Source organism: Petaurus breviceps, unplaced genomic scaffold (assembly GCF_028583685.1).
Source record: "Petaurus breviceps papuanus isolate PSGF00001 unplaced genomic scaffold, PetGlider_PUasm1.0 90897, whole genome shotgun sequence".
NCBI classification, from domain to species: Eukaryota; Metazoa; Chordata; class Mammalia; order Diprotodontia; family Petauridae; genus Petaurus; species Petaurus breviceps.
In genome coordinates, this window is record NW_027187374.1 from 6,459,121 (window position 1) to 6,480,318 (window position 21,198).

Consider the following 21,198-nt stretch of genomic DNA (forward strand, 5'->3'; position numbering starts at 1 on the left):
ATGTTTAGAGTTTTTCTAAAGTTAGATGAAGAAGGAAATTAAGAGTTAAATGTACAAATCATGGACATTTAGAGGAAAAGGATAAAAATGAAAGCTGCTGAAGCAGATTATAATTTTTCTAATCAAAGGCTACATGATTGTCATAACTACCTAACTGAATAAAATGAGATAGGAACTATCTGATATTGAATTTGTTCAACATAAAGGTAATAAGTTGCTCCTTGCTATCATCTGAAATGTATCAAGTGCTTCAACTTTCTTCAAATTCTATGTAAATTTTCTGAAGTATCCTTGCAGATAACAAAAGAGAATTTAAAATATTCTAATATATATACATATATGTGTGTGTGTATATGTATACACACAAACACACAAGATTATAAAAACTGCCACTCTGAATCATACAATGGCTATTTCTAATGATAACAACAATAAATTACTATAATAAAATAAATAATAATAAATTTTGGTTAGACTCTCAAATAATGATAAGAAAATCATATCCTCACATTCTTCAGTGTTTCTCCCTAGTTTTCCTTAAAAAGCCATAATGATTCCACCATTCTGTATTTTCAACCTATCACTCATCGGGATATGATGGTTTTAAAGTTGATTACTTGTTATGTTTTTAAGATAACTCTGCCTATTCCAAGGTTTAACACCTCCATGCCTACAACCTCCTCTGGAATTTGAGGATAATGAAATCTGATAAAGAAGTCTATATTTACCCGACTCAATACTTCACAATCTTAATCACTTCAGTCTTCCTTTTTACATACTGCAAAGTTAATCTTTCAATACACTGTGCTTCTCTTGATTTGCGCTGTCCTTCTGTGAACCTTCTAAACTAAAATGTCTTCAAGTATAGCCAGAATTGCCGACAGTATTCTAAGTGTAGACAAACCAAGGTTTGTATAAAGGATGTTTTTTTAGTTTGTTTTTAATACCCATCCTCACAAAACAGCAGCTATTTAAGTATTAATGAGAGTCCTTGAATGACAGATAGGAACCTTTTCTAGATCATTAAATAAGAGCTCAGAACCTTAAGTGTATTATTTGGATTGTTTTCCTCTAAATCCATTATCTTATACTGCCTCATAAAGAGGCTTTTCTGCTACTTTTCCAATCATATGAGATGTCTCTGTATTTCAGCCTTTGCATTTCACATTCAGGCTTGGCATTTCACCAATTGTAAGAGTCTACATCTGGACATTTGGAAATTTCACTTTTTTTTTCCTAGGTCTGGCTCCCAAGTAGCTGTCCCTAAAGCCTTCAAAAAGAGAGCCTCTACCTTTCCAGTCTTCCTGCATTCTACGTCCCCTCCTGTGCCCACAGACTCTGGCTTCTTTGCTGTTCCTTGTGAACAAGACACACTGTCTTTAAGCTCTGGGCATTTTCTCTGGTTCTTCCTAATGCCTGGAATGTTCTTCTTCCTAATCCCCACCTACCAGCTTCCTTTAACTTCTAGCTAAAAGAAGATTATTTACAGAAAACATTTCCTGATCCCCCTTAATTCTAGTACCTTCTCTCTCCTGATTACTTCCTAGTTTATCTGTGTGTGTGTGTGTGTGTGTGTGTGTGTGTGTGTGTGTGTGTCTTCTGCCTTTCTTTTGTGTCACCAGTGCTTAGCATACTGTCTGGCACATAGCAGATATTGAATAAATGTTTATTGACTGAGATGGGGTAAAAGCCAAAAAGATGATTTTATATTTGATCCTGAAGGCAACAGGGAACCACCAGAGTTTAGTGAAAGTAGAGCAGGAATAGGGTGATAGTGGTAGTGGTGTTGTCATGGTCAAGACCTGTGCTTTAGGAAGGTCATTAGGCAGAAGATGGACTGGGATGGGAAGAGATGATGTAGGGAGACCAACCAGCAAGTTGCTGCATATAGTTGGGGTGAGAGGTAATAAAGACCTGCACCAGGGTGGTGGCAGTGTCAGAGGAGGGAAGAGGGTGTATATAAAAGATGTTATGAATCAATGAGACTGTCATTTTGAGCTCCTTGAGAGCAGGGACTGTATTAGCTTTATATCACCTGATTAGCATAATGCCTTAAATATTTATTGACCGACTTGCCCATTTCTCTTTTCTTCCTGTGTCATAATCGATACTTTATCCAAAACAACAATAGTCTTTTCAATAGTTGGTGACTAGCTATTTAAAAGTTTTCAGGCATAAACTTTAAAAGATATTTTAAAAGTCTTAAAAGTGTTATATAAAAAAAAGTGTATATCTACTTCTTTAAGTGTTATATCTACTTCTTTATCCAAATACTCATGGATCCAACGAACTCAAGCTGGCAAGTCACATGACTTTTCCCTTTACAAAAAACATGTTTAATTTTTCCATATTATGTCTTCACAAACATGTACATGTGTATGCACATGTCATCTCTAAATAAATTATTAAATAGGAACCATGTAGTCTAGCTTATTATTTTAGGCAGAGCTGGCATATTAACAAATACCTGAGCAAAAAAAACCTGAAAAACCGAACTTACCTAGGAAGCTCAAAGTTTCACATATTTTATTCACTCTCTCAATATTATTTCAAAGTTGGAAAGCACATTTAAAAAATGAAAAAACCCAGGCACATGCCCTATAAAGGGCATATGTTCAGGTCAGCGGGAAAGCTGACAATGGCAAATAAAAATTCTTGACCTCTGTAACCTTTGACACTGTTGATCACACACTTGTTGATATCTTCTCCTTTAAGTTTCTACGGCTACCTTTCCCTGGTTCTCTTTCTACCTATCTGATGACATGCCTTCTTAGTCTCCTCTGCTGCATCTTCATCCATGCCACACTAGATAAAGGTGGGTGTCCCGCAACATTCTGTCCTGGGCCTTCCTCTTTTCCCTCAACACTCTTTCACTTGGTAATGTCATCAGTATCCATGGTTTAAACTCAAAGTCCTATACAACTTGGTTCCCTCCTAACTTTAGTCTTCTTAGTCCTGACTTCCCCAACCTTCTTTCTTCCCTTCTCCCCTTCTCCCACCCTTCAATTCAGTCATCTTGGCCTCGTTGTTATTCCTCAAACAAGACACTCCTAGATTCCAGGCATTTTCACTGGCTATATATCCCATGCCTGGAATACTGTCTCTGCTTATCTCCACCTCCTAGCTTCCTTCAAGTCCCAGTTAATATCCCAGCTTTTATCAGGAAACTTTCTTGATCCCCGTTAATGGTAGTACCTTCCTTCAATTGATTACCTTCAATTTATCCTGTATATAACTTGTCTGTAGATAGTTGTTTGCATGTTGACTCCTCCATTAGACTGTAAGCTCTCTGAGAGCAGGGACTTGTCTTTCCATCCCCAGCACTTAGGACAGTGCCTAGTACACTGTGCTTAACAAACTCTTATTGACCAAATAACTTTGAAATTGCTCAAATTGAATACTTTACCTTTTAAAAAACGATTATGAACAAGAAGAGATTGCTTAATTCTTTGTATTTCTATTTCCCATTGCCTAGCACAGTGCTTAGCCCACAGAACTAGAGGTTCTATCTTGGTAGCTCATATCTAAGCTCTGGCATAGTTTTCACTTTAAAAGCATATTCCCAGTTTAACTTTAAACTTTAAGTATTAATTTCAGATTTTAAAACCTCTAAATACCTCTAGCAGTATGCCTCACTTTTAGCTTGAAACTACAAATGCAAGTGCTTAACAAGGTTATTAAAAACTAAAAAGGAGCTATTACATTTTTACTCCTGCTTTATGCAGTCTAATTTATGCTGAAAAAAAAATGGGAACAGCTTAATCTGAACATAGTTAAACTGAAAAGTAAATTAGGCCATAAATCATTAAGTACTCTTGAATTATAGCAATTAACAAATGTTGCACTTACCTTATGAGGATAACTTCACCATAGTTTGCAAATTGCTGGAGAAGCTCATCAATCAAGATATCATCAAAAAAATTATTTTCTGGTAATGAGCTTTTGATGGAGACCAATACTGTGCCATCTGGTGGCCCTTGGGTTGCAATGACTTCTTTATAAATATTTTGTCGTGCTTCAGCATCCACTTCAAATATATCTATATCGATTAGTGCAACAACAGGTCTTAAAATGCAAAGAAAATGAAACATATTCAGTCAGTCCTGTCAACATATTGAGGATACTAAAGGGAAAATAATTAGATTTCATATTAGAATATCAAAAGGAATAGTTAAGATAGCTAAACCTGTGATCAGAAGTCTTCAGCTCAGCTCTTCCATAGTGCAGCAAAGTGCCAGGATTCCAAGTGTAAAGGACTTTGCTTTCATCTTGAAAACTAGCATTCAGAAGATCCAGATCTTCAGCTGCAACCAACAAAAAAAAAGAGCATCTTTTTAGATAAAATAGAGACTATGGAGCAGTAAAAAGATATACTTTAGTTATAATTATATATGACAGAAAAATTCCCTACTAGTTTAAACCCCATAAATCTTTATTAAGTGTCTATCAAAGCTCTATGGTAGATGTCTAGGTGAAACCAAACAATAAGCATTTATTAAATGCCAACTATGTACTAGGTACTATGCTAGATAGGAGAGAGTCAGGTACAAAAAAAGAGGAAATGATCACTATTCTTGAGGGAGACATCATATACATATCTGAGTATATACAGAATATATATATACATATACACACAGTATAAATGCAAAATAAATACAAAGTACTTAGGAAGGAAGGGCATGGGCAATGAGGGTTGGGGAAATTGTATGGAAGGCAGAGGCTGAGTTGTTTTAAAGGAGGTAAGGGAATTCAAGAAGAGGAAGTGAAATGAGGCACATGCCGAGCATGGGAAACAGCCAGTGCAAAGGCGCAGAGATGAAGTGTTGTGTCTGAGGAATATGGAGGCCAGTCTGGATGCATCACACAGTGTATGGGAAGGTGAGTAACATATGATAAGTCTAGGAAGATAGACTGGGAACAGGCTGTGAAAGGCTTTATAGCCAAACTGGCATTTACCATTTATCTTACTATTATCTTCTCTCCAACTTACCCTGAATACCATGTGTACAGAGCTGTCTGCATGTTCTCTCCCTCATTAGAATGTGAGCTCCTTGAGGGCAGGGACTAGCTTTTTTTTTTTTTCCTGCCTTTCTTTGCAGTCCTAGCACTTAGCACAGTGCTCGGACCACTGCAAGCACTTAATAATGCTGACTGGTTTGACTGGATCCTGGAGGCAATAAGGAGGAGTGTTTTGAGTGTGTGCATGGCAATGGTGAACGGGGACAAGGTAGAGGAGGAGCAAAATAGTCTGATTTGTGCATAAGGAAGCACTCTGGCAGCTGTTTGGATGATAAACTAGAGTGGGGAAGACACTTGAGGCAGGAAGATCAACTAATAATAGTTAACATTTACATAGTGCTTACTATGTGCCAGGCACTGTGCTAAAAGCTTTACAAATATTGTCTCATTTGATCCTCACAATGACCCTGGCAGGTAGGTGCTATTATGATTTCCATTTTGCAGATAAGGTGAGGCAAACATAGGTTAAGAGACTTGCCTGTAGCCACACAAGAAGTAAATATCTGAGGTAAGATCTGAAATCAGGTCTTTTTTTTTGGGGGGGGGGGGAAGAGTTGGTTTTTTTTTGTTTGTTTTTTGCTTTTTGGAGGGCAATTGGGGTTAAGTGACTTGCCCAAGGTCACATGGATAGTAAGTGTTAAGTGTTTGAGTCAGGATTTGAACTCAGGTCCTCCTGACTCCAGGGCCAGTACTCTATTCACTGCTCCACCTAGCCGCCCCAAGCCTCCTACATTTAGAGGGTAATTTGGTAGAGGGGTAGGTTTGATGGAAAAAGATAAAGAGCTCTGTTTTGGATGAACTGAATCTGAGATCCACACAGGACATCCAAAGTCCAAAGGGACACTGTTTGACAAGAAGTCATGTTGTGGGACTGGAACTCAGGAGAGCGCCTAGGTATGGATATAAATATTCTGAGTGATCTATAGAGAGTACCATGGGACCTGATGTGGTCATCAAGAAAAAGTATAAAGGAAGGTAAAAAAAAAAGAAAGGTGTGTGTGTCCCAGGACAGAATCTATAATTAGTAGATGAAATATATGACAATACAAACTTAAATTAAAATAGTCATTACTCTCATTTAGCTCAGTCTACTATGAGGAAAAAGACTGACAATTCAAAGTAAGTAAGTGTACCAGAGAGCTTTAAAACAGAATATTTTGTGAGTTCTGAAAGTGGCAGAAAGGGACCATAAAAAGCATCCTGAAGGTATTGATACTTCAGTTGGATGGAGGGATGGGAACAGAAAAGGCACAGAAAGAGAGGAAAGCCATTCCAGTCAGAGGGAAAGGCATAATTCAAGGCACAGAGAGGGGAACATACAGTAAGTGTTCAGGAGACAGAGTAATTCAAAAGGATCCATGGAAGGAAGGACTATGAATTAAGATTGAGGAGGTATATATAGTAGTACCAAATCGCAGAGGGTCTTGAATGCCAGGCAAAAGAATTTTCACTTTACTCGATGAGCAGCGATGGCACTGAGGACTTGAGCAGAGAAACATAACAAGACATGTGGTACCCTAGTCTGGCAACAGAATTAGGGGAATAGGGGATGGGGACTAGACTCATGATTTCATTGGTATAAGGAACCTTCAGGTATGGAAACTCCTTTTACCAATGCAGGTCAGAATCTTCTCTGCAACTTAGAGCCTTAGAGAGTTGTCAGAGCAATGAAAGGTCGTGTGAGTTGCCCAGGGTCACATTGCCAGTATGTATCAGAGACAGGACCAGAATCCAGGTATTGTTAGCTATAATGGCATAAAAAAGATAAATTTTCCGGTCAGTACAAATGTAATTGGGCAAATGCTATGTAATTTCTCAAATATAATCTAGCTTGTTCCTTCTTCTTCACAGGATCAGATTCAGACCTGGGAGGAACCTTGTAAGTTACCTAGTCAAACTAACTTATTTTATGCCATATGAGGAAACAGGCACAGAAATGGTTCTTATGATGTGATCTTATCACACAGGCAACATATAACAGAGCCAGTTTTTGAATATGGGTCCTCTGACTCCAGATCCTGCTGTCTTTTCACTGCAGCACGCTGTAGAATACACCCCAGAGTGCTGTCCATCTGCAGAGTCTGTCTATGACATATGGAATAAAAATCACATTCTGGACATTAAGCATCATTCATCCATATGACTTTTCCAGAGTAGAGTTGGGTCAAACTTGAGTGGTCATATATCTCCTGCAGAGCTCAGAAGTAGTCTAGAGTTTGAGGCAATTTGCACAGTACCATATATAACCAGAAGCATCTGGAAGATCCTCCAAAAAAAGTGAATCCTTTTTCCATTAAACTTGGGAAAACTTTGGTGAACATATGTTTCATAGTCATACATACTTCACTTAGTAGTAAAAGGATTGCTAACTAAATTTATCTCTGTGGTTTTGCCTCTCAAACAATCTTGAATAATAACATATAGATGAAAGACCCCTTATTGGAAAGGTTGCTCTATAAATCAAATTAAAAAAATAATGATAATAATCCTGACTCCAGAGAAATAGCAGTTATCAGTTATTTTTATTTTTTTTGGAAATGTGATTTTTTTTTCTTATTGTTATTCTCATTCTTTGGATGTCTTAAAAATTAATCCTTCAATGTTTTCAAAATTGTGTTACTACTAGTGCAGATCTCTACTGAGTATTCTTATAAGATTCCTATTTTCATCCTCAGTTCTATTTCCTTAGCCTCATTATTACACACTGTGGACTGAAGTGTTAGTTTCCAAATATGGTGGTTTTATTGTCACAGATGACATGAGATCATTATAGAAAAGTTGAAAGAGCCATTTTGCTTTTCATCTCTTTGTTGTTGTCCTTTAAATTTCATCTGAACATCCATTTTGTATGATCTGACTTAGCTGGGTCTCATGCTATACTTTCTGTCTACCACCTCACTATTTTTTGAGGGGATGTCACTCATGATATTTGACAATTTTCTTTTGTAATATTTTTCAAAAGAATATGTTCTTAACTACCACCTTTGGCAGCCACATCTCCTCATCTGAAAAGGAGGTATGTTGGTCGGCTAAAGCAACTTCTTGGCTTTTTTATTCTACTCATTATGGCAATTATTTTATATCAGTTAAACCTCTATAGGAAATGAAAAATATTTTATTCCTGCTTCCCATTTTTTAAAAAAGCACAAAAAAGTATTTGTAATGACCTGTGTCATATCATATTTAACCTCCCTTCTACTTAGGTACTGATTTTTATTTGTTATGGTCAATGGCACATGTATACATAGATGACTGACTCAGAAATGGTTTCTGCTACACTCATTACCAGATGTTTCCTGCTTGTTAAGTCAATTAAATTTTTCATGATGTTGGTTAAGTGTTTTCCATGTCCAAGGCCTCTAATTTTCTTCTCTAGGTATTTACAATATAGAGGTCTAAAGCTTGTAATTGTGTACTATGAGTCTTTGACTTCTTATTTTTTAATCCTGAATCATGCTTTCCAGTAAATTTTGATGGTCTTTCCTTTGCCCTTCTTTGCAATGAAGTCACTAGCATCAATGAATATGTTGGCTTAGTTTGAAGGATCTTATTAAGTTCTTCACAGAATTTTTCTTCCTCTTCATCTTCAGCAATAAATTTTGGTATATAAATTGCAATTATCTTTGAGGTAGTTGTTTTGCTATCCTTATCATAGATTTCAAATAGTAAGATGACTGACAGTCATATGAAATGATTTTTTTCTTTGGGCATGTGATGAAATCACACCATTTGCCCCTCCAAGGAAAATTTGTGAGTCGTCTATCCATTTTTAGCTATCACTTCCACTTGTCATTCATTTATAGGTAAAATATATCTATGAATGGGTTCATTTTCAGCAGAAATGTAAAAGAATACAAACAGTTAAATTAACATTTCTAGTAATTCTAAAACTTGTGATTCTTAGCATCATTACAAATGTAGAAGAGGGCCATGAAAGACTGAGGGATAAATTTATAATTTTTTTGATGTTGCATGGGGCCAAAAAAATCCATCACTCAGTAGCCAAGCTCCTGAAAATGAGCCTTTCCATATTTAGGCTGACACTTAGCAGACAATCTCTCATCAGGACCATTGTCTTTCCAGCTTAGTAGTAACTATCAGAATTGATGCTCAGCTGATAAAGCTTTTGAGAACCCAGGGTCACCTTCATGTCATTATGAAGAAATGGAGTTGGACTTCAATTGCTTAACAAAAAAGCTCCAAAGATGGTATTTCCTACCCCAGAATATTTAAAAAGCCCTTGGCAAAGAGGAGAAAAACACCATTTCAAAATGTATATGTGCAACATTTTAGAGACATTTAAGTTAACAGAGTCAATATGAACGTACTGGTGTTCAACAGATAGACTTACTGAAACATTTAATTTCCTCTTGACTTTTCGTGGGAATGAATATAAAAAAAATACAGATGGAAACAATACCCCCAATATTGTAAAGAACTTAACAAATTCAACACAGGGGTACTTAATTTCTTATTTTGCTAATCTTAAAAAAAATGGTAAATTAAATCTATAGAATACATTTATTTTTTTCATTTGACTTTATATTATTCTCCTACTTACTAATTTAATTTTATTCAATACCATTTAATTGAACAGTTAATTCCCCAACCTGATCTATCAAAAGGCCATTTTCTTCTTCTCCAAAGAATGCGATCTGTCCAGGCCGGGGTACGACATTTTTCACTGGTATCGTAGTCATCAGAAAACAAATCATACTTGTATGTAGGAGCAAAAGTTATTTTTCCTTCTAAAAATCCTCTAAAGATCTACAGCAAACAAAATATATATTTTGTAAGTTATATTAACAAACAACCCAAGTTAAATATTTGCTATTGCTATAATTCCTTTCTTCTAAAAAGGATAGAAAAATATGTACCTATCAATCACTTTTCTCACTCAACAGAGTAAAAATTAATAAAATTGCCTAAGATGAAGTGATTCTCATATTGCTTGTTTTTCTTTTTTTAAGTACAGCAGGCTAACAAAATCAGACATAAGGAATTCTCTCAGAATCCCCTTTGATGCAGATTAGGTTATTACAGTACAAAGGTTTCTTAGAAATAGAATCAAAACCCTTCGTTTTGTAGGTAAGGAATCTGAGGTTCTATATGGTGAAGGTGATTTGTCTAGGGTCCACGTAGCTAGGCAGTGGGAAAACAAGGAATAGAACTCAGTCGCCTAAGTCATACTGCATTTCTTCTACCATAGTTTGAACAAGTAGATACACTGAAGTTTCTCCTAAAGTTAAACCTAAATATGAATCTATACCTGCTTTCCTTTCTATCAAGAAAGAGTTCCTGAGAAAGATGATATTTGCAATAGCATACATAACATGAGAAATATAGAAATGAAGGTAATTTTCAAGTGTGGGGACTTTTTGCTTAAAAACTTTAAGGAAAATTCTTCTACAAGGCAGTATGCATGGCAAGAGCTTAAAGACATAAGAAGTCAGAGAAAAAAGGTTAGGTTTTTACAGAAAAAAGGTAGAAGAGCATGAGATCTTTAAGTCAAAAAAAGGAGAGTCTAAAATATCTAACTTCTAGTCAAAATTTACTCCCCCTCCCCACATTCATGAATACATAAAAGATTTTACTTTTTTCTCCCAAAAGGAGGAAGAAGTATTTCTGTAAATATAAAATTAAAGTTCTTATAAGCCTTCTAAAAGTCATTTTATTGTCGTCTAACACTGCTGCCATTTTAAGCATCCTACCACTCAAGTCTCTTATTTCTTAACTATATTCACCACCAAAAGGAAAAAAAGTCCCCTTTTAAAGATATGAAAACTACAAATGATTTCAAAAGTAGCCATCTTCTTGAAGGTGTACCTGTCCAGAATTTTTCTGATTGATAAGTTGGTCTCCTGCTATAAGAGAATCCCAGTTTTGATGCCTTATTAGTTCTTTAACTTCTTCATTCGGTAGATCTATACGATAGTTAAAATCACCACACCAAAATATATAGTCATGTGAAAACAACATCCTCCCCTGGAAAAAATGAGATGAATATTAAAACAACTTAAAAAAAAATTGAAAACATTACTTTCCCTCAGATACTAACTACTCCCTCTGGTCCATGTCTTTGATCTTGCTTTATCTAAACATGATACAACAGTAGAAATTTATGTTAATAATTCTGATATTACAAGACAATCTTAGGGGTCTCCTGACAATTATTATTATTGATATTATTGCAAATACTAACACTCCCATATACTGTGAGAAGATACATTCTCTAGCAACCAGCAACATAAGCTTACCATAGGAAAGCTCAGTTTTCGGGCTATTTCTACAAAATCATCATTCCTTTCTTTGACTTGTGATTGCCCAGCAGCAAAGTGACTGCAGACAAAGCAAAGGCTTGTTGTGTGGAATAACATCCGTATTGCAACTGCTCCTTTATTTCCAGTAGCACCTCCCATTCCAGTCTTCACAGTATCAACTCCAACATCCCTTTAAAACAAAGAATTCTGTAACAAAGCTATTTGAGTGCAATAGTTCCTTAGAAATGAGCAAATATGTATATATATATGTAATATATGTATTATACATAATATATGTAATATATGTATTATATACAATATATGTAATACATATATAATAGTTCCTTAGAAATGAAGATTATATATATATATATATATATATATTTGTATTATGTACCATAAAAATACAAGTTATGTGTCTAACAGTGAATTTTGTGATACTATAAAAAACCTGGGGTCCATTATAAGTAGCATTTTAAAATTAACCATCAGGGGTGGCCAGGTAGTTCAGCGAGTAAAAGCACTGGCTCCAGTGTCGGGATGACCTGGGGATCAAATCTGGGCTCAGATACTTAGCATCACACCCAGAAATAACTGGCCGTGTAACCTTGAGCAAGTTACTTAATCCCGATTGCTTTAAAAAAAAAATTAACCATCATTCGCTTTACTATCTAGAACCATTGTTACAGAAGCATCTTTTAAGCAACTCACATTTTCTAGCTCCATCGTGTTAACTCATTCTATAGCACAAAGCAGATGGGAACTCTTGCTACTTACTGACCTGATAAAAGGAGCATGTTGTGGTCTGATAAAAACAAAGAGGCAGACGCCTACTAGTTGCTCAGAAGCCAGCAACACATATTTTTTATCTCTGGAGATAGTCTTCTGCAGTTCAACAGCCCACAATTTCTGATTAGTTGTACTATCATAAAAAAAAGTAAAAGTTTAAAAAGGTTGTACTGATAATTCATAACATTTATTTTTAAAAATTTATTTTAGTTTTCAACTTTCATTTCCACAAGATTTTGAGTTACAAATTTTCTCCCCATCTCTCCCCTGCTCCCCACCCCAAGATAGCGAGCCTACTGAATACCCCTTCTCTCAATCTGTTCTCTCTTATATTCTCCCCTATCCCCCCCATAACTTTCTTACAGGGCAAGATGTATTCCTATACCCCATTGCCTATAGAACTTATTTGTCAGTTGCAAGTCATTAATTATTTATTCTGTATTATGACACCACAGAAAATGATGAAAGCTACACTAACAATTTTAAATATTATAGTTATTATTTTTTCCTGGGCATTTTGTAATCTTTCCTTCTTACTTCAAGCAAAAATGTGTTATCCTTCCTCGAATTTCTTACTGTATATCTGTTTCTTTTCTTTTCACATTAGATTATCTGTTCCTTAAGAGCAGGGTTTGTATTATACTTTTGTAATCTCAGAACCATGCACAGTGTCTCACACACACAAAGTATATTAGAAAAGAATACAAAATTAGTATTTTTCTCCTCACAAAAAAGCACTATCTTCAATGTTGCAGACCAATAAAGTTTTTAAATTTATTTATATGCCATTATAATAAGTTCAATGACTACTAGGACTGGTTTTATTCTGGGATTCAGTAAAATTAAGTCACAGCCTGGGATCCTGACCTATTAATGAATGCCAGAATCTTGAAGAAATACATTTCTATTTTCTTTTGGGGAGGAACTTATTAAACATAAGCCACACATTCTTGGATCTTTTCTACAAAATGTGCTTCATCAGTGACAAGAGACCTAACAGTGATACATTTTGAAATCCCAACCAATGGCACTATTACTTTCCATAAGTGTGTATGTGTATGAATGATACCTTTTATTTTTACATCACATTTGTTTCCCACTGTTTGCCACTCCCTTACTCCAACCCACAGTCAGTTGTGCAGCTGTAAGTAATAAAGTGCAACAAAGTAATAAAGTAGCAAAGTAATAAAAAAAGCAATTCAGCAAAACTAATCTACTAAATGTGTTGAGTTTATTATTGGACAACATCGGCTAATAAATTTACTTCTAAAGAGATTAATCTGCAACAAAATGAATGGGTTCATATTCAGAAAGTTCGGTTTGTTCCTTTTAACCAGAGTAAGTATACTGAAATCTATTATATAACTCCAACCGAACAGAATTTACTTAAGGGGGGGGGGTGGGTCTGGTTTGTTCCCTTTCAGTGGGACTTCACAGATAAGTTTCACTTTCATTGTTTGACTTAAACAATGGTTAGTAGTCTATACATCAGGAATACCAATATATTAAAGCTCTAGAGTCTTTTATAACAAATGTCACTTGTCATACATATATAAAAGGGAATCCATGCCCTGAAGAGTTTACAAATATGTGTCATCATCAATTTTAATATTCTTGTATGTGCTACAATGCTGGTGCAGGGCTGAGTCTACAAAATAAAAGAATTTAGAGCTGGAAGTGAAGACAGAGATCACCTAATCCAACCCTCTATTTTGCAGATGAGGAAACTAAAGCCAAAAGATGTTATGTGACTTGTTCAAGGTCACACACCAGTACACAGATAACATGGAATACATCATGATTTAAATTTAGGGACTTGGAGTCCAAATATTTTTTTCCATTAAATCACACAGTGCACCCTACCCATAAGTTTCCAATGTTTGAAAGCCCAAAATAATTATCAGGTTAGCATATATAAGACACTAAATAGAAGGGAAACCTTGGGCCATGGGTGGAAAATTAAGCAGTAATGAGTGAGTGAAACTTGTTAAGACAAGAGTCAGGAATTTCATATACTGCCACTGTAAGCATCAGAGTAACAACAATCCTTTCATTTCATTTCAGTTCTTATTGCTCCTTTCCCACTACTAAGAGGAAGTAAAAGAATTGATGGATCTTAAAGTCAAGAGGTCCTGAATTCAAATCCTAACTCTTACCACTTACCTATGTGATCCTGGGAACTCTCCCCTCTGGCTGTCCGTTTCCTTACCTATAACATGAGGGGACTGGTCTAAGATACCTTTAAGTCCTCTACTATAATTAAATGTATGATTCTATAATCCTTCTTCCTCACAGTGATCTGCATCTGGGGTTTTTATATTTACAATTAAAGAAGAATTACCAATCTCTGTTAGTGGAAGGAGTTCCTTACACTAAGGTTTAAATATGCCCTTTGACTGCTTGGTCATGACAAGCTTTATATAGTATCCACCCAACTGCATATCATAGTCTGGACACTAGACATTTTTCACTCACTTGGATTTTTCCTATATAGCTAGTTAGGGACAAACTCATTGTAACCATCTAGTCCAAGAAGAACAAAAAGAAAAAGCCCTATTTAGGGGTTTACCTGCTTTGAACTCCAAAATATTTCATAGCCAAATTAGTTTCACAAATCTCAAGTAAACTAAGCTCTCTTTGTAGAATTACACATTTTTCCTCTGTGTTACTTTTTTGGCTTACCTTGCACTCACAATGTTTCCAGCACTTAATTCTACCATTTCTTCAAAACCAATTGCAAATATGTCAGTAGGTTTATTTCTTCTATCTAAAATTAAATTTTTGAAAAGGATTTTGATATGTACATATTTACATCAAGAACATTTTCCAAATATAACTAAGATTCCATTAATACCTAAGTTGATCAAAATCTATCCACTAAAAAGACATGCAATTTCAAATCTGTCCAAAAGCCCTACATTTTAAGCTTATTTTATTCAAGTAGAAATAACAAGCTTTTTGCAATCAGAACTCCTTTCCTAAAGCAAGTTGCAGTAACTATCAGCCCATTTGACTAATTTTCCATTGCTACAAAATGTTCATGAGAACAATGTACACACAAACCCAGGGGCTTTCTGATAAAGGTATGAGAAGGACAGTGAGGTTTTCACAGAGTAAATTAAATCTTTACAGTCATACCATTTAATTAAAGGCATAGATAATATTCTATTGCACTTGTCTGTTGATTATGAAAAAGGATTTAGTTTAGAGAGAAATAAAGCCTTAATGGCTCTCTTTTCAAAATATCTCCTGTATCAAAATTGTACAAGACTCCTTTAAAGATGTAACATAACTTTGTTCAACAATCCTCTCAATTATTAATATTATATCAGGTATAAAGCAAGTAGGTTCAACCCAAAGTGCTTGCACCCTCAAGGAGGATTTGCAGAGCACTGTTAAAATCAAAGAATTGTTCCCTATAGATGGTGAGGTTCTCTAGATACTCTTGATTGTATCAAGACCTTAAATACTGTGTAGAGCCTTTAAATGGATCAATAATCGCTCAGAACAATTAGGCCTAACTAGTCACATATGAAAAATCAGAAGTATGGAAAGTGTCTGCTCGTTGTGCAGATTATGTTATGCAGTTGTATAGCTAACACAAAGAGCTGTCACATCAGAACACAGGGATGCAAGAGAATGTAGATAGACAACGCATTGGGCCTAGAACTGAACAGGAAGAAAAGAACAGCTGAACTGCCCTTGGGAAATGGTGCCATTATTTTAATGACTCTAAGTTTCTTCCTGAAACAAAGATGAAAGGATGGTGATACCCTTGATAGCAATACACAAATTTAGAAAAGGGGTGGGTTTCAGGGAAAAGATAAAGAGTTCTGTTTTGAACACCCTGAATTTGATTAGTATATGGTACATTCAATTTGAAATATCATCTACTACTACTACTACTACTACTACTACTACTACCACTACACCACCACCACTACTACTTAAGATTTAAGGCATGCAAAACACTGATAGTAAAATGAACTGAGGAGTCATATATATAAAGATAAATTTAAACCCAAGAGAGTTGATGAGATCACAGAGTATAGAAAGAAAAAAGGTCCCAGAACCAAGCCTTGGCATATTAAACCCAAGAGAGTTGATGAGATCACTGAGTATAGAAAGAAAAAAGGTCCCAGAACCAAGCCTTGGCATATATTTTTAGTTCATGGTGTGATGGGTATGAAGATCCAGCAAAGGGGAATGAGAAGAAGAAAAAGCAAGAGAGGTGAGTGTCACAGAAACTAAGGGGAGAGGATCTAGGAGGAGAGGGAAGTCAATGGTGTCTAAGGCTGAGAAGTCAAGAAGGCCCAAGACTGAGAAAAGGCCAACAAATTTGGCAACTACAATGCCACTGATAATTTTTGAAAGAGTAGTTTGAGTTGAAGTCTGAGGTCAGAAGACAGACTGCAGAAGATTAAGAGAAAGAGGAGAGGAAGTGGAGGGATAGAGTACTGGTGGCTTTTTATGTTTAGCTGAGAAGCAGAAGAGATTATATGATCATCTTAGCTAGGATTTAGTTAAGAGCTTTTTGAGCATGGGGAAGGCATAGGTATGTTCATAGACAGCAGTCAGTATGTAGGGAGAGATTGATTAAAGTGAAGAAATGATAGTGAGGGTAATCTGCTGGAGAAAATAAGAGAGGATGGCTTCAAGGGATTAGCCTAGGCAAGGAGAAAAGGAGTCAAGGAGGAAAAGGGAGGAAAAGAGAAGACAGGGAGTATTCAAGGGATATGAGAAACGAACAGTAGAAGAAGTTTGTGTTTAATGGGTTCATTTTTTCAAATAAAAAAGGCTTTCAGCTCAGAAGACAGAAAGAAGGGCTGAGCAAGGCTTGAGGAGAGAAAAGGAGGTTTAGGACAACCGCTATGGTGAGGGAGATAAAGAAGCAATTACAGAGGAATTGAAGGATTGCTATGTTACATGATGATCAAACTGATATTAGATATCAAATTTTTAGTGGATTCAGCACAGTTCTGTGACTTCCTCTAGTTCCATTCAGCAACACATGAGTAGGATTAAAGAAGGAAGATGATATAAGCAATCTAGGGTTGGGTTCAATTGGTGATAGGACAAAGGAGCAAGAATTTGAGAGTAAAGGACATTGTAATGCTGAACTGGTATAATAAAAGGTTAAGATTGGGAAATGAAGAGAATTTAGCCAGAGCAAAGCCTTTAAGAGAAAATACTGAATGAAGGGTGGAGGGACTGGTAGTTATAGTGAGGATGAAGAATGGGTTGTATTAAGTAAGTAGATGAGGAGATTGGAATAACAGATTATGATCAGATAGAGATATTTTGGAACTGAATAGGGAAGTGGTATACTTGAATGTGACAAATTTGAGCATCTTTTTGTGTAGTTGAGGTGAAGCAAAAGAGTAGATAATGGGAGCTGATTAGATCAAGGAACTGGAAAGTTATTAATATCTTTATTTAAGTCTTTTAGTAGGAGGGCAAGAATAGTAGTAAAGAGGGAGATATTATGAACAAGGCACTAAACTCACTGAGGAAGGTAGGGACCAATGTCCTGGAGGGGGTAGATAGCAAATACCAGGATCTGGGTGAATGGTAAATTTGGATAGAATGAACCTCCAAAGAAGGAGAAGTTGATGAGTGGTGGTAGTAGAGAAAGTCTGGAAGTAGCAATAGAGAGCAAGGAGTATTCCACCTCCCTAACAAAGACCAGTGAGTTGGGATGATATAAAAGAAGGTGGAATTGCTACTGAAAAGGATGGCCAGGGAGGTGCTATCATCTGGATGATATGTCTCACTCAGTAAGTGCCAACTGATAGAAGGAAAATTACAGGAAGAGATCTAAAATGAAAGTTTATTAATTATAAAGCAGGAATTCCTAAAGACACAGGTGGGCAGAAATGAAAAGATTGATGTGTGTGCATGTGTGTGGTTTGGAAAAAAACCAGTAACTCAGAAACCATCAAAATGCAAGAAATTTGGGTTATACCAGATTAAAAAAGAAGTAAAAATAAACACAGCTTCTGATACATGTGGCAACTTCAAAATATTCCTTCTAGTAGTTTATAATACTCATTTACAGATAGCTACCATGGGGAATAGCGGTCCTAGAAGTCTCTAATCTATAACCAACCCCAAAGCGGCAATGGAATATAAAACAAAAAACTCCAAAGCTATTATTACAACAATACATTTTTCAATGAAGAAGAAAAATAAAGTCCTCCACATATGCACTTATACATAATGCACTTTAATTATAAAATTAAATTATAATTTAATTACAAATTGCTTTGCTATCATAATACTCAAATTTCTTTTGAAGATAATTACTTCTCTTTAATTACAAATTTTGTTCTCTAGATTAGTAAACCAGGATTGGGTTTTTACTAAATTGATATTATAAGTATCACACCTTGAAATTCTTGGACACCAGCTAACTTTGGGGCATCTAGTAGCCAGTCAGTAAGTGTCTGATTCTTAAATGCAATGCTTCGAAACTGTTTCCCACCATTCACATTCCAGGTTCCAGTACACACTCGAATTTTTTTTGGCTTTGAATATTTATAGAAGTTTTCACACATACTCTTTAGTACCTTTGAAGAGGCTGTGAAAAACAACAAAAAACAAAATTTCATTTTGGTCACATAAATTTATTTATTAAAATCAAGAACTCAGGAAACATGCCGGGATGATGATGTTCTCATCAAAACATACATATAAGCATAAAGTACATGCAAAGACATACAAAACTATCAGCTGTGGAAGCAAATTCCAGCACAATGTACTTAACCAATGAAACAACAACAACAAAAGGGACATCACAATAAGCAAAAGTAAAAACTATTGCTCTAAAACTGTGGCAATGTAATATGCTTAATCAACAGTTCGGTTCAAGTAAGCTGGCATATTATATTTTAATGTGAAGTATTTGAGAGCTGCATGTAAATTAATGTGGAATTTGATCTATTCTAGGTTTTTTATTACAACATTATAAGAGAATAGTTAAATTTCCTATACTAAGAATAGAATTTTCTTTAAGAATTATTTACATTTCATTTTCTCTGTGCTGGTAGTCTTGCAAGTTACTACTCAGTGATAAAACATCTAGAGAACTACTATAAAATAAATGATGCCAGAAACTGAAAAGAAAAATAGATATGTAAAATGATAACACCAAATGTTGATATTTAAAAAACTGAATACCATTTTTTATCTAGGGTTATGATTGATCTATTTTTTTTTCTTCTGCTTCTATTCTGTGGTATAGTGGAAGTTCACGAAGTCAGAAAACCTGGGTTCATATTTGAGCTGTTTGACTACAGGCAAGTCACTTATCCCTCTCTAAACCCCTCATCTGTATGAAGGAGATAAAACTGGCATTAACATACCTCCCAGAACTGCTGTGAGAAGTGTAAGTCTTCTTTCTATTTGAGTCATTTGTACTCCATTTTTGTTAAGCTTGAACACTAATTAAAAATAGATGCTGAAGGGGCAGCTAGGTGGCACAGTGAATAGAGCACCGGCCCTGGAGTCAGAAGGACCTGAGTTCAAATATGGCCTCAGACACTTAACACAAAAACTAGCCGTGTGACCTTGGGCAAGTCACTTAACCCCAATTGCCCTCCAAAAAGCAAAAAAAAAAAAAAAGAAGATGCTGAAAATAACTGTCATTTATTTGTCACTGTAAAGAGCCTTCATATATGTTACCTCACTTGATTCACACAACAATCATCCTAAATAGTAGTGTGAACAATTACAGATACATTGTATGTGTGATGACTGACTTTGATAGACTGGGCTCCTGTAATGGGAATGTAAATTTTAAAGATCTTCCCTGCCCCAGGCTGAAGTGCACCTGGAGCCTGGGGTGGGAGGCTTGTTTTTCAGTAGATACTTTTTGATTGGCCAGTGGGTCAATAGGGTTGTTACATTCTCTGAGCCAGGAGAAGGCTATAAAAGCCCTGATGTGTAGCTTTGTTTTGGGGCTCACTTTGAGAAGTGTTCTGTGATTTGATCTGGATTCTGGGACGCCGTTGTCCAGAGCCCCCTGGCTTTGAAAAACCCAGATGTTGAAACCCAGATGTTGATTTGGTATGGATGTAATGGACAGTTTGGAGCTGTCTACTTGATCTGTTTCTGTCTTGATAATTCTGCCTGTATACTTTGAAGTTCAGGGTGCTGACCTTTTTCCCTTGAACGAGGTAAACGATATATGTTTGACTGATTAAAGTAAGCTTGTTAACCCATTTTGAGTTGCTTTCCTTTAACAAAGCAGATCTAAGAACCTGTGTTGGCAGCAAACCCTGAGGACACTTGGGGTGCTTGCTGCTACAGCTCCTCTCAGCAATACAAGGCTAGAAGACAACTTGCATCATGATGGAAAGAGATATCCACATCCAGAGAAAGAACTACAGAGTCTGAATGTAAAATGAAGCAAACTACTTGCTCTCTCTCTTTTTTTTGTTGCTCCTTTCTCATTGTTCACTCCATTGGTTATATTCCTTCTTTACAACTTGACTAATGTTTAATGTGAAGGTATTTGTAGATCCTATATTTGACTGCATGCTGTGGGGGGGGGAGGAGGAGAGGTAAGGGGAGAAAATTTGAAACTCAAGGTATTGTGGAACTGAATGTTGCAAACTAAAAGTAAATAAATTAATTTAAAAGAAAAAAAATAGTGCAAGGATTATCCCCATTTTATAGAAGAGGAGACAGGCTTGAGAGGTGAGATGCCTAGTCTAAAATCATACAGCTGTAAGTAGTGAAGCTGATATATAGAAATAGGTCTTCTGACTCAAGGACTCCAACTCTACCTCAGGACATAGGATAAATGCAATATAAGGACCTTGGTATCCAAAGGAGGTCATTAATACTTTATTAACCAGAGGGAGAACAACTCAGAACCATATACACACTTTACTCACGTGCCATTCATTATTCTTCAGTCATACACCAAGATGCTATATTTTGTAAATTTTAAAGGGAGAAAATACAACTCAAATATCAAACTTACTGGTTAAATAGTAATCAAAATATAATTGTTGGATTCAAGTACTATGAGCAAATGTTTGTGAGCACAGAGGGTACATATATACAGTGTACACATATTCAGTACTCTCTACAGATGTTCTTTCCACAAATTTAACTAAGCCTA

At 35.8% G+C, this 21,198-nt stretch overlaps 1 protein-coding gene across 9 annotated transcripts in view; it reads right to left on the reverse strand.

Moving 5' to 3' along the window:
- SYNJ1 (synaptojanin 1) overlaps positions 1-21,198 on the reverse strand; it is a 117,552-nt gene that overhangs the window by 27,873 nt on the left and 68,481 nt on the right. For all 9 annotated transcript variants that reach the window (XM_069074911.1, XM_069074915.1, XM_069074910.1 and 6 more), the window contains 8 exons: positions 18,457-18,648; positions 14,751-14,835; positions 12,061-12,201; positions 11,277-11,469; positions 10,846-11,004; positions 9,630-9,786; positions 4,187-4,304; positions 3,850-4,065 (listed from right to left, as the gene is read on the reverse strand). In XM_069074911.1, coding sequence (XP_068931012.1) covers positions 3,850-4,065; positions 4,187-4,304; positions 9,630-9,786; positions 10,846-11,004; positions 11,277-11,469; positions 12,061-12,201; positions 14,751-14,835; positions 18,457-18,648 — 1,261 coding nt within the window. The remainder of the gene's footprint in view (positions 1-3,849; positions 4,066-4,186; positions 4,305-9,629; positions 9,787-10,845; positions 11,005-11,276; positions 11,470-12,060; positions 12,202-14,750; positions 14,836-18,456; positions 18,649-21,198) is intronic.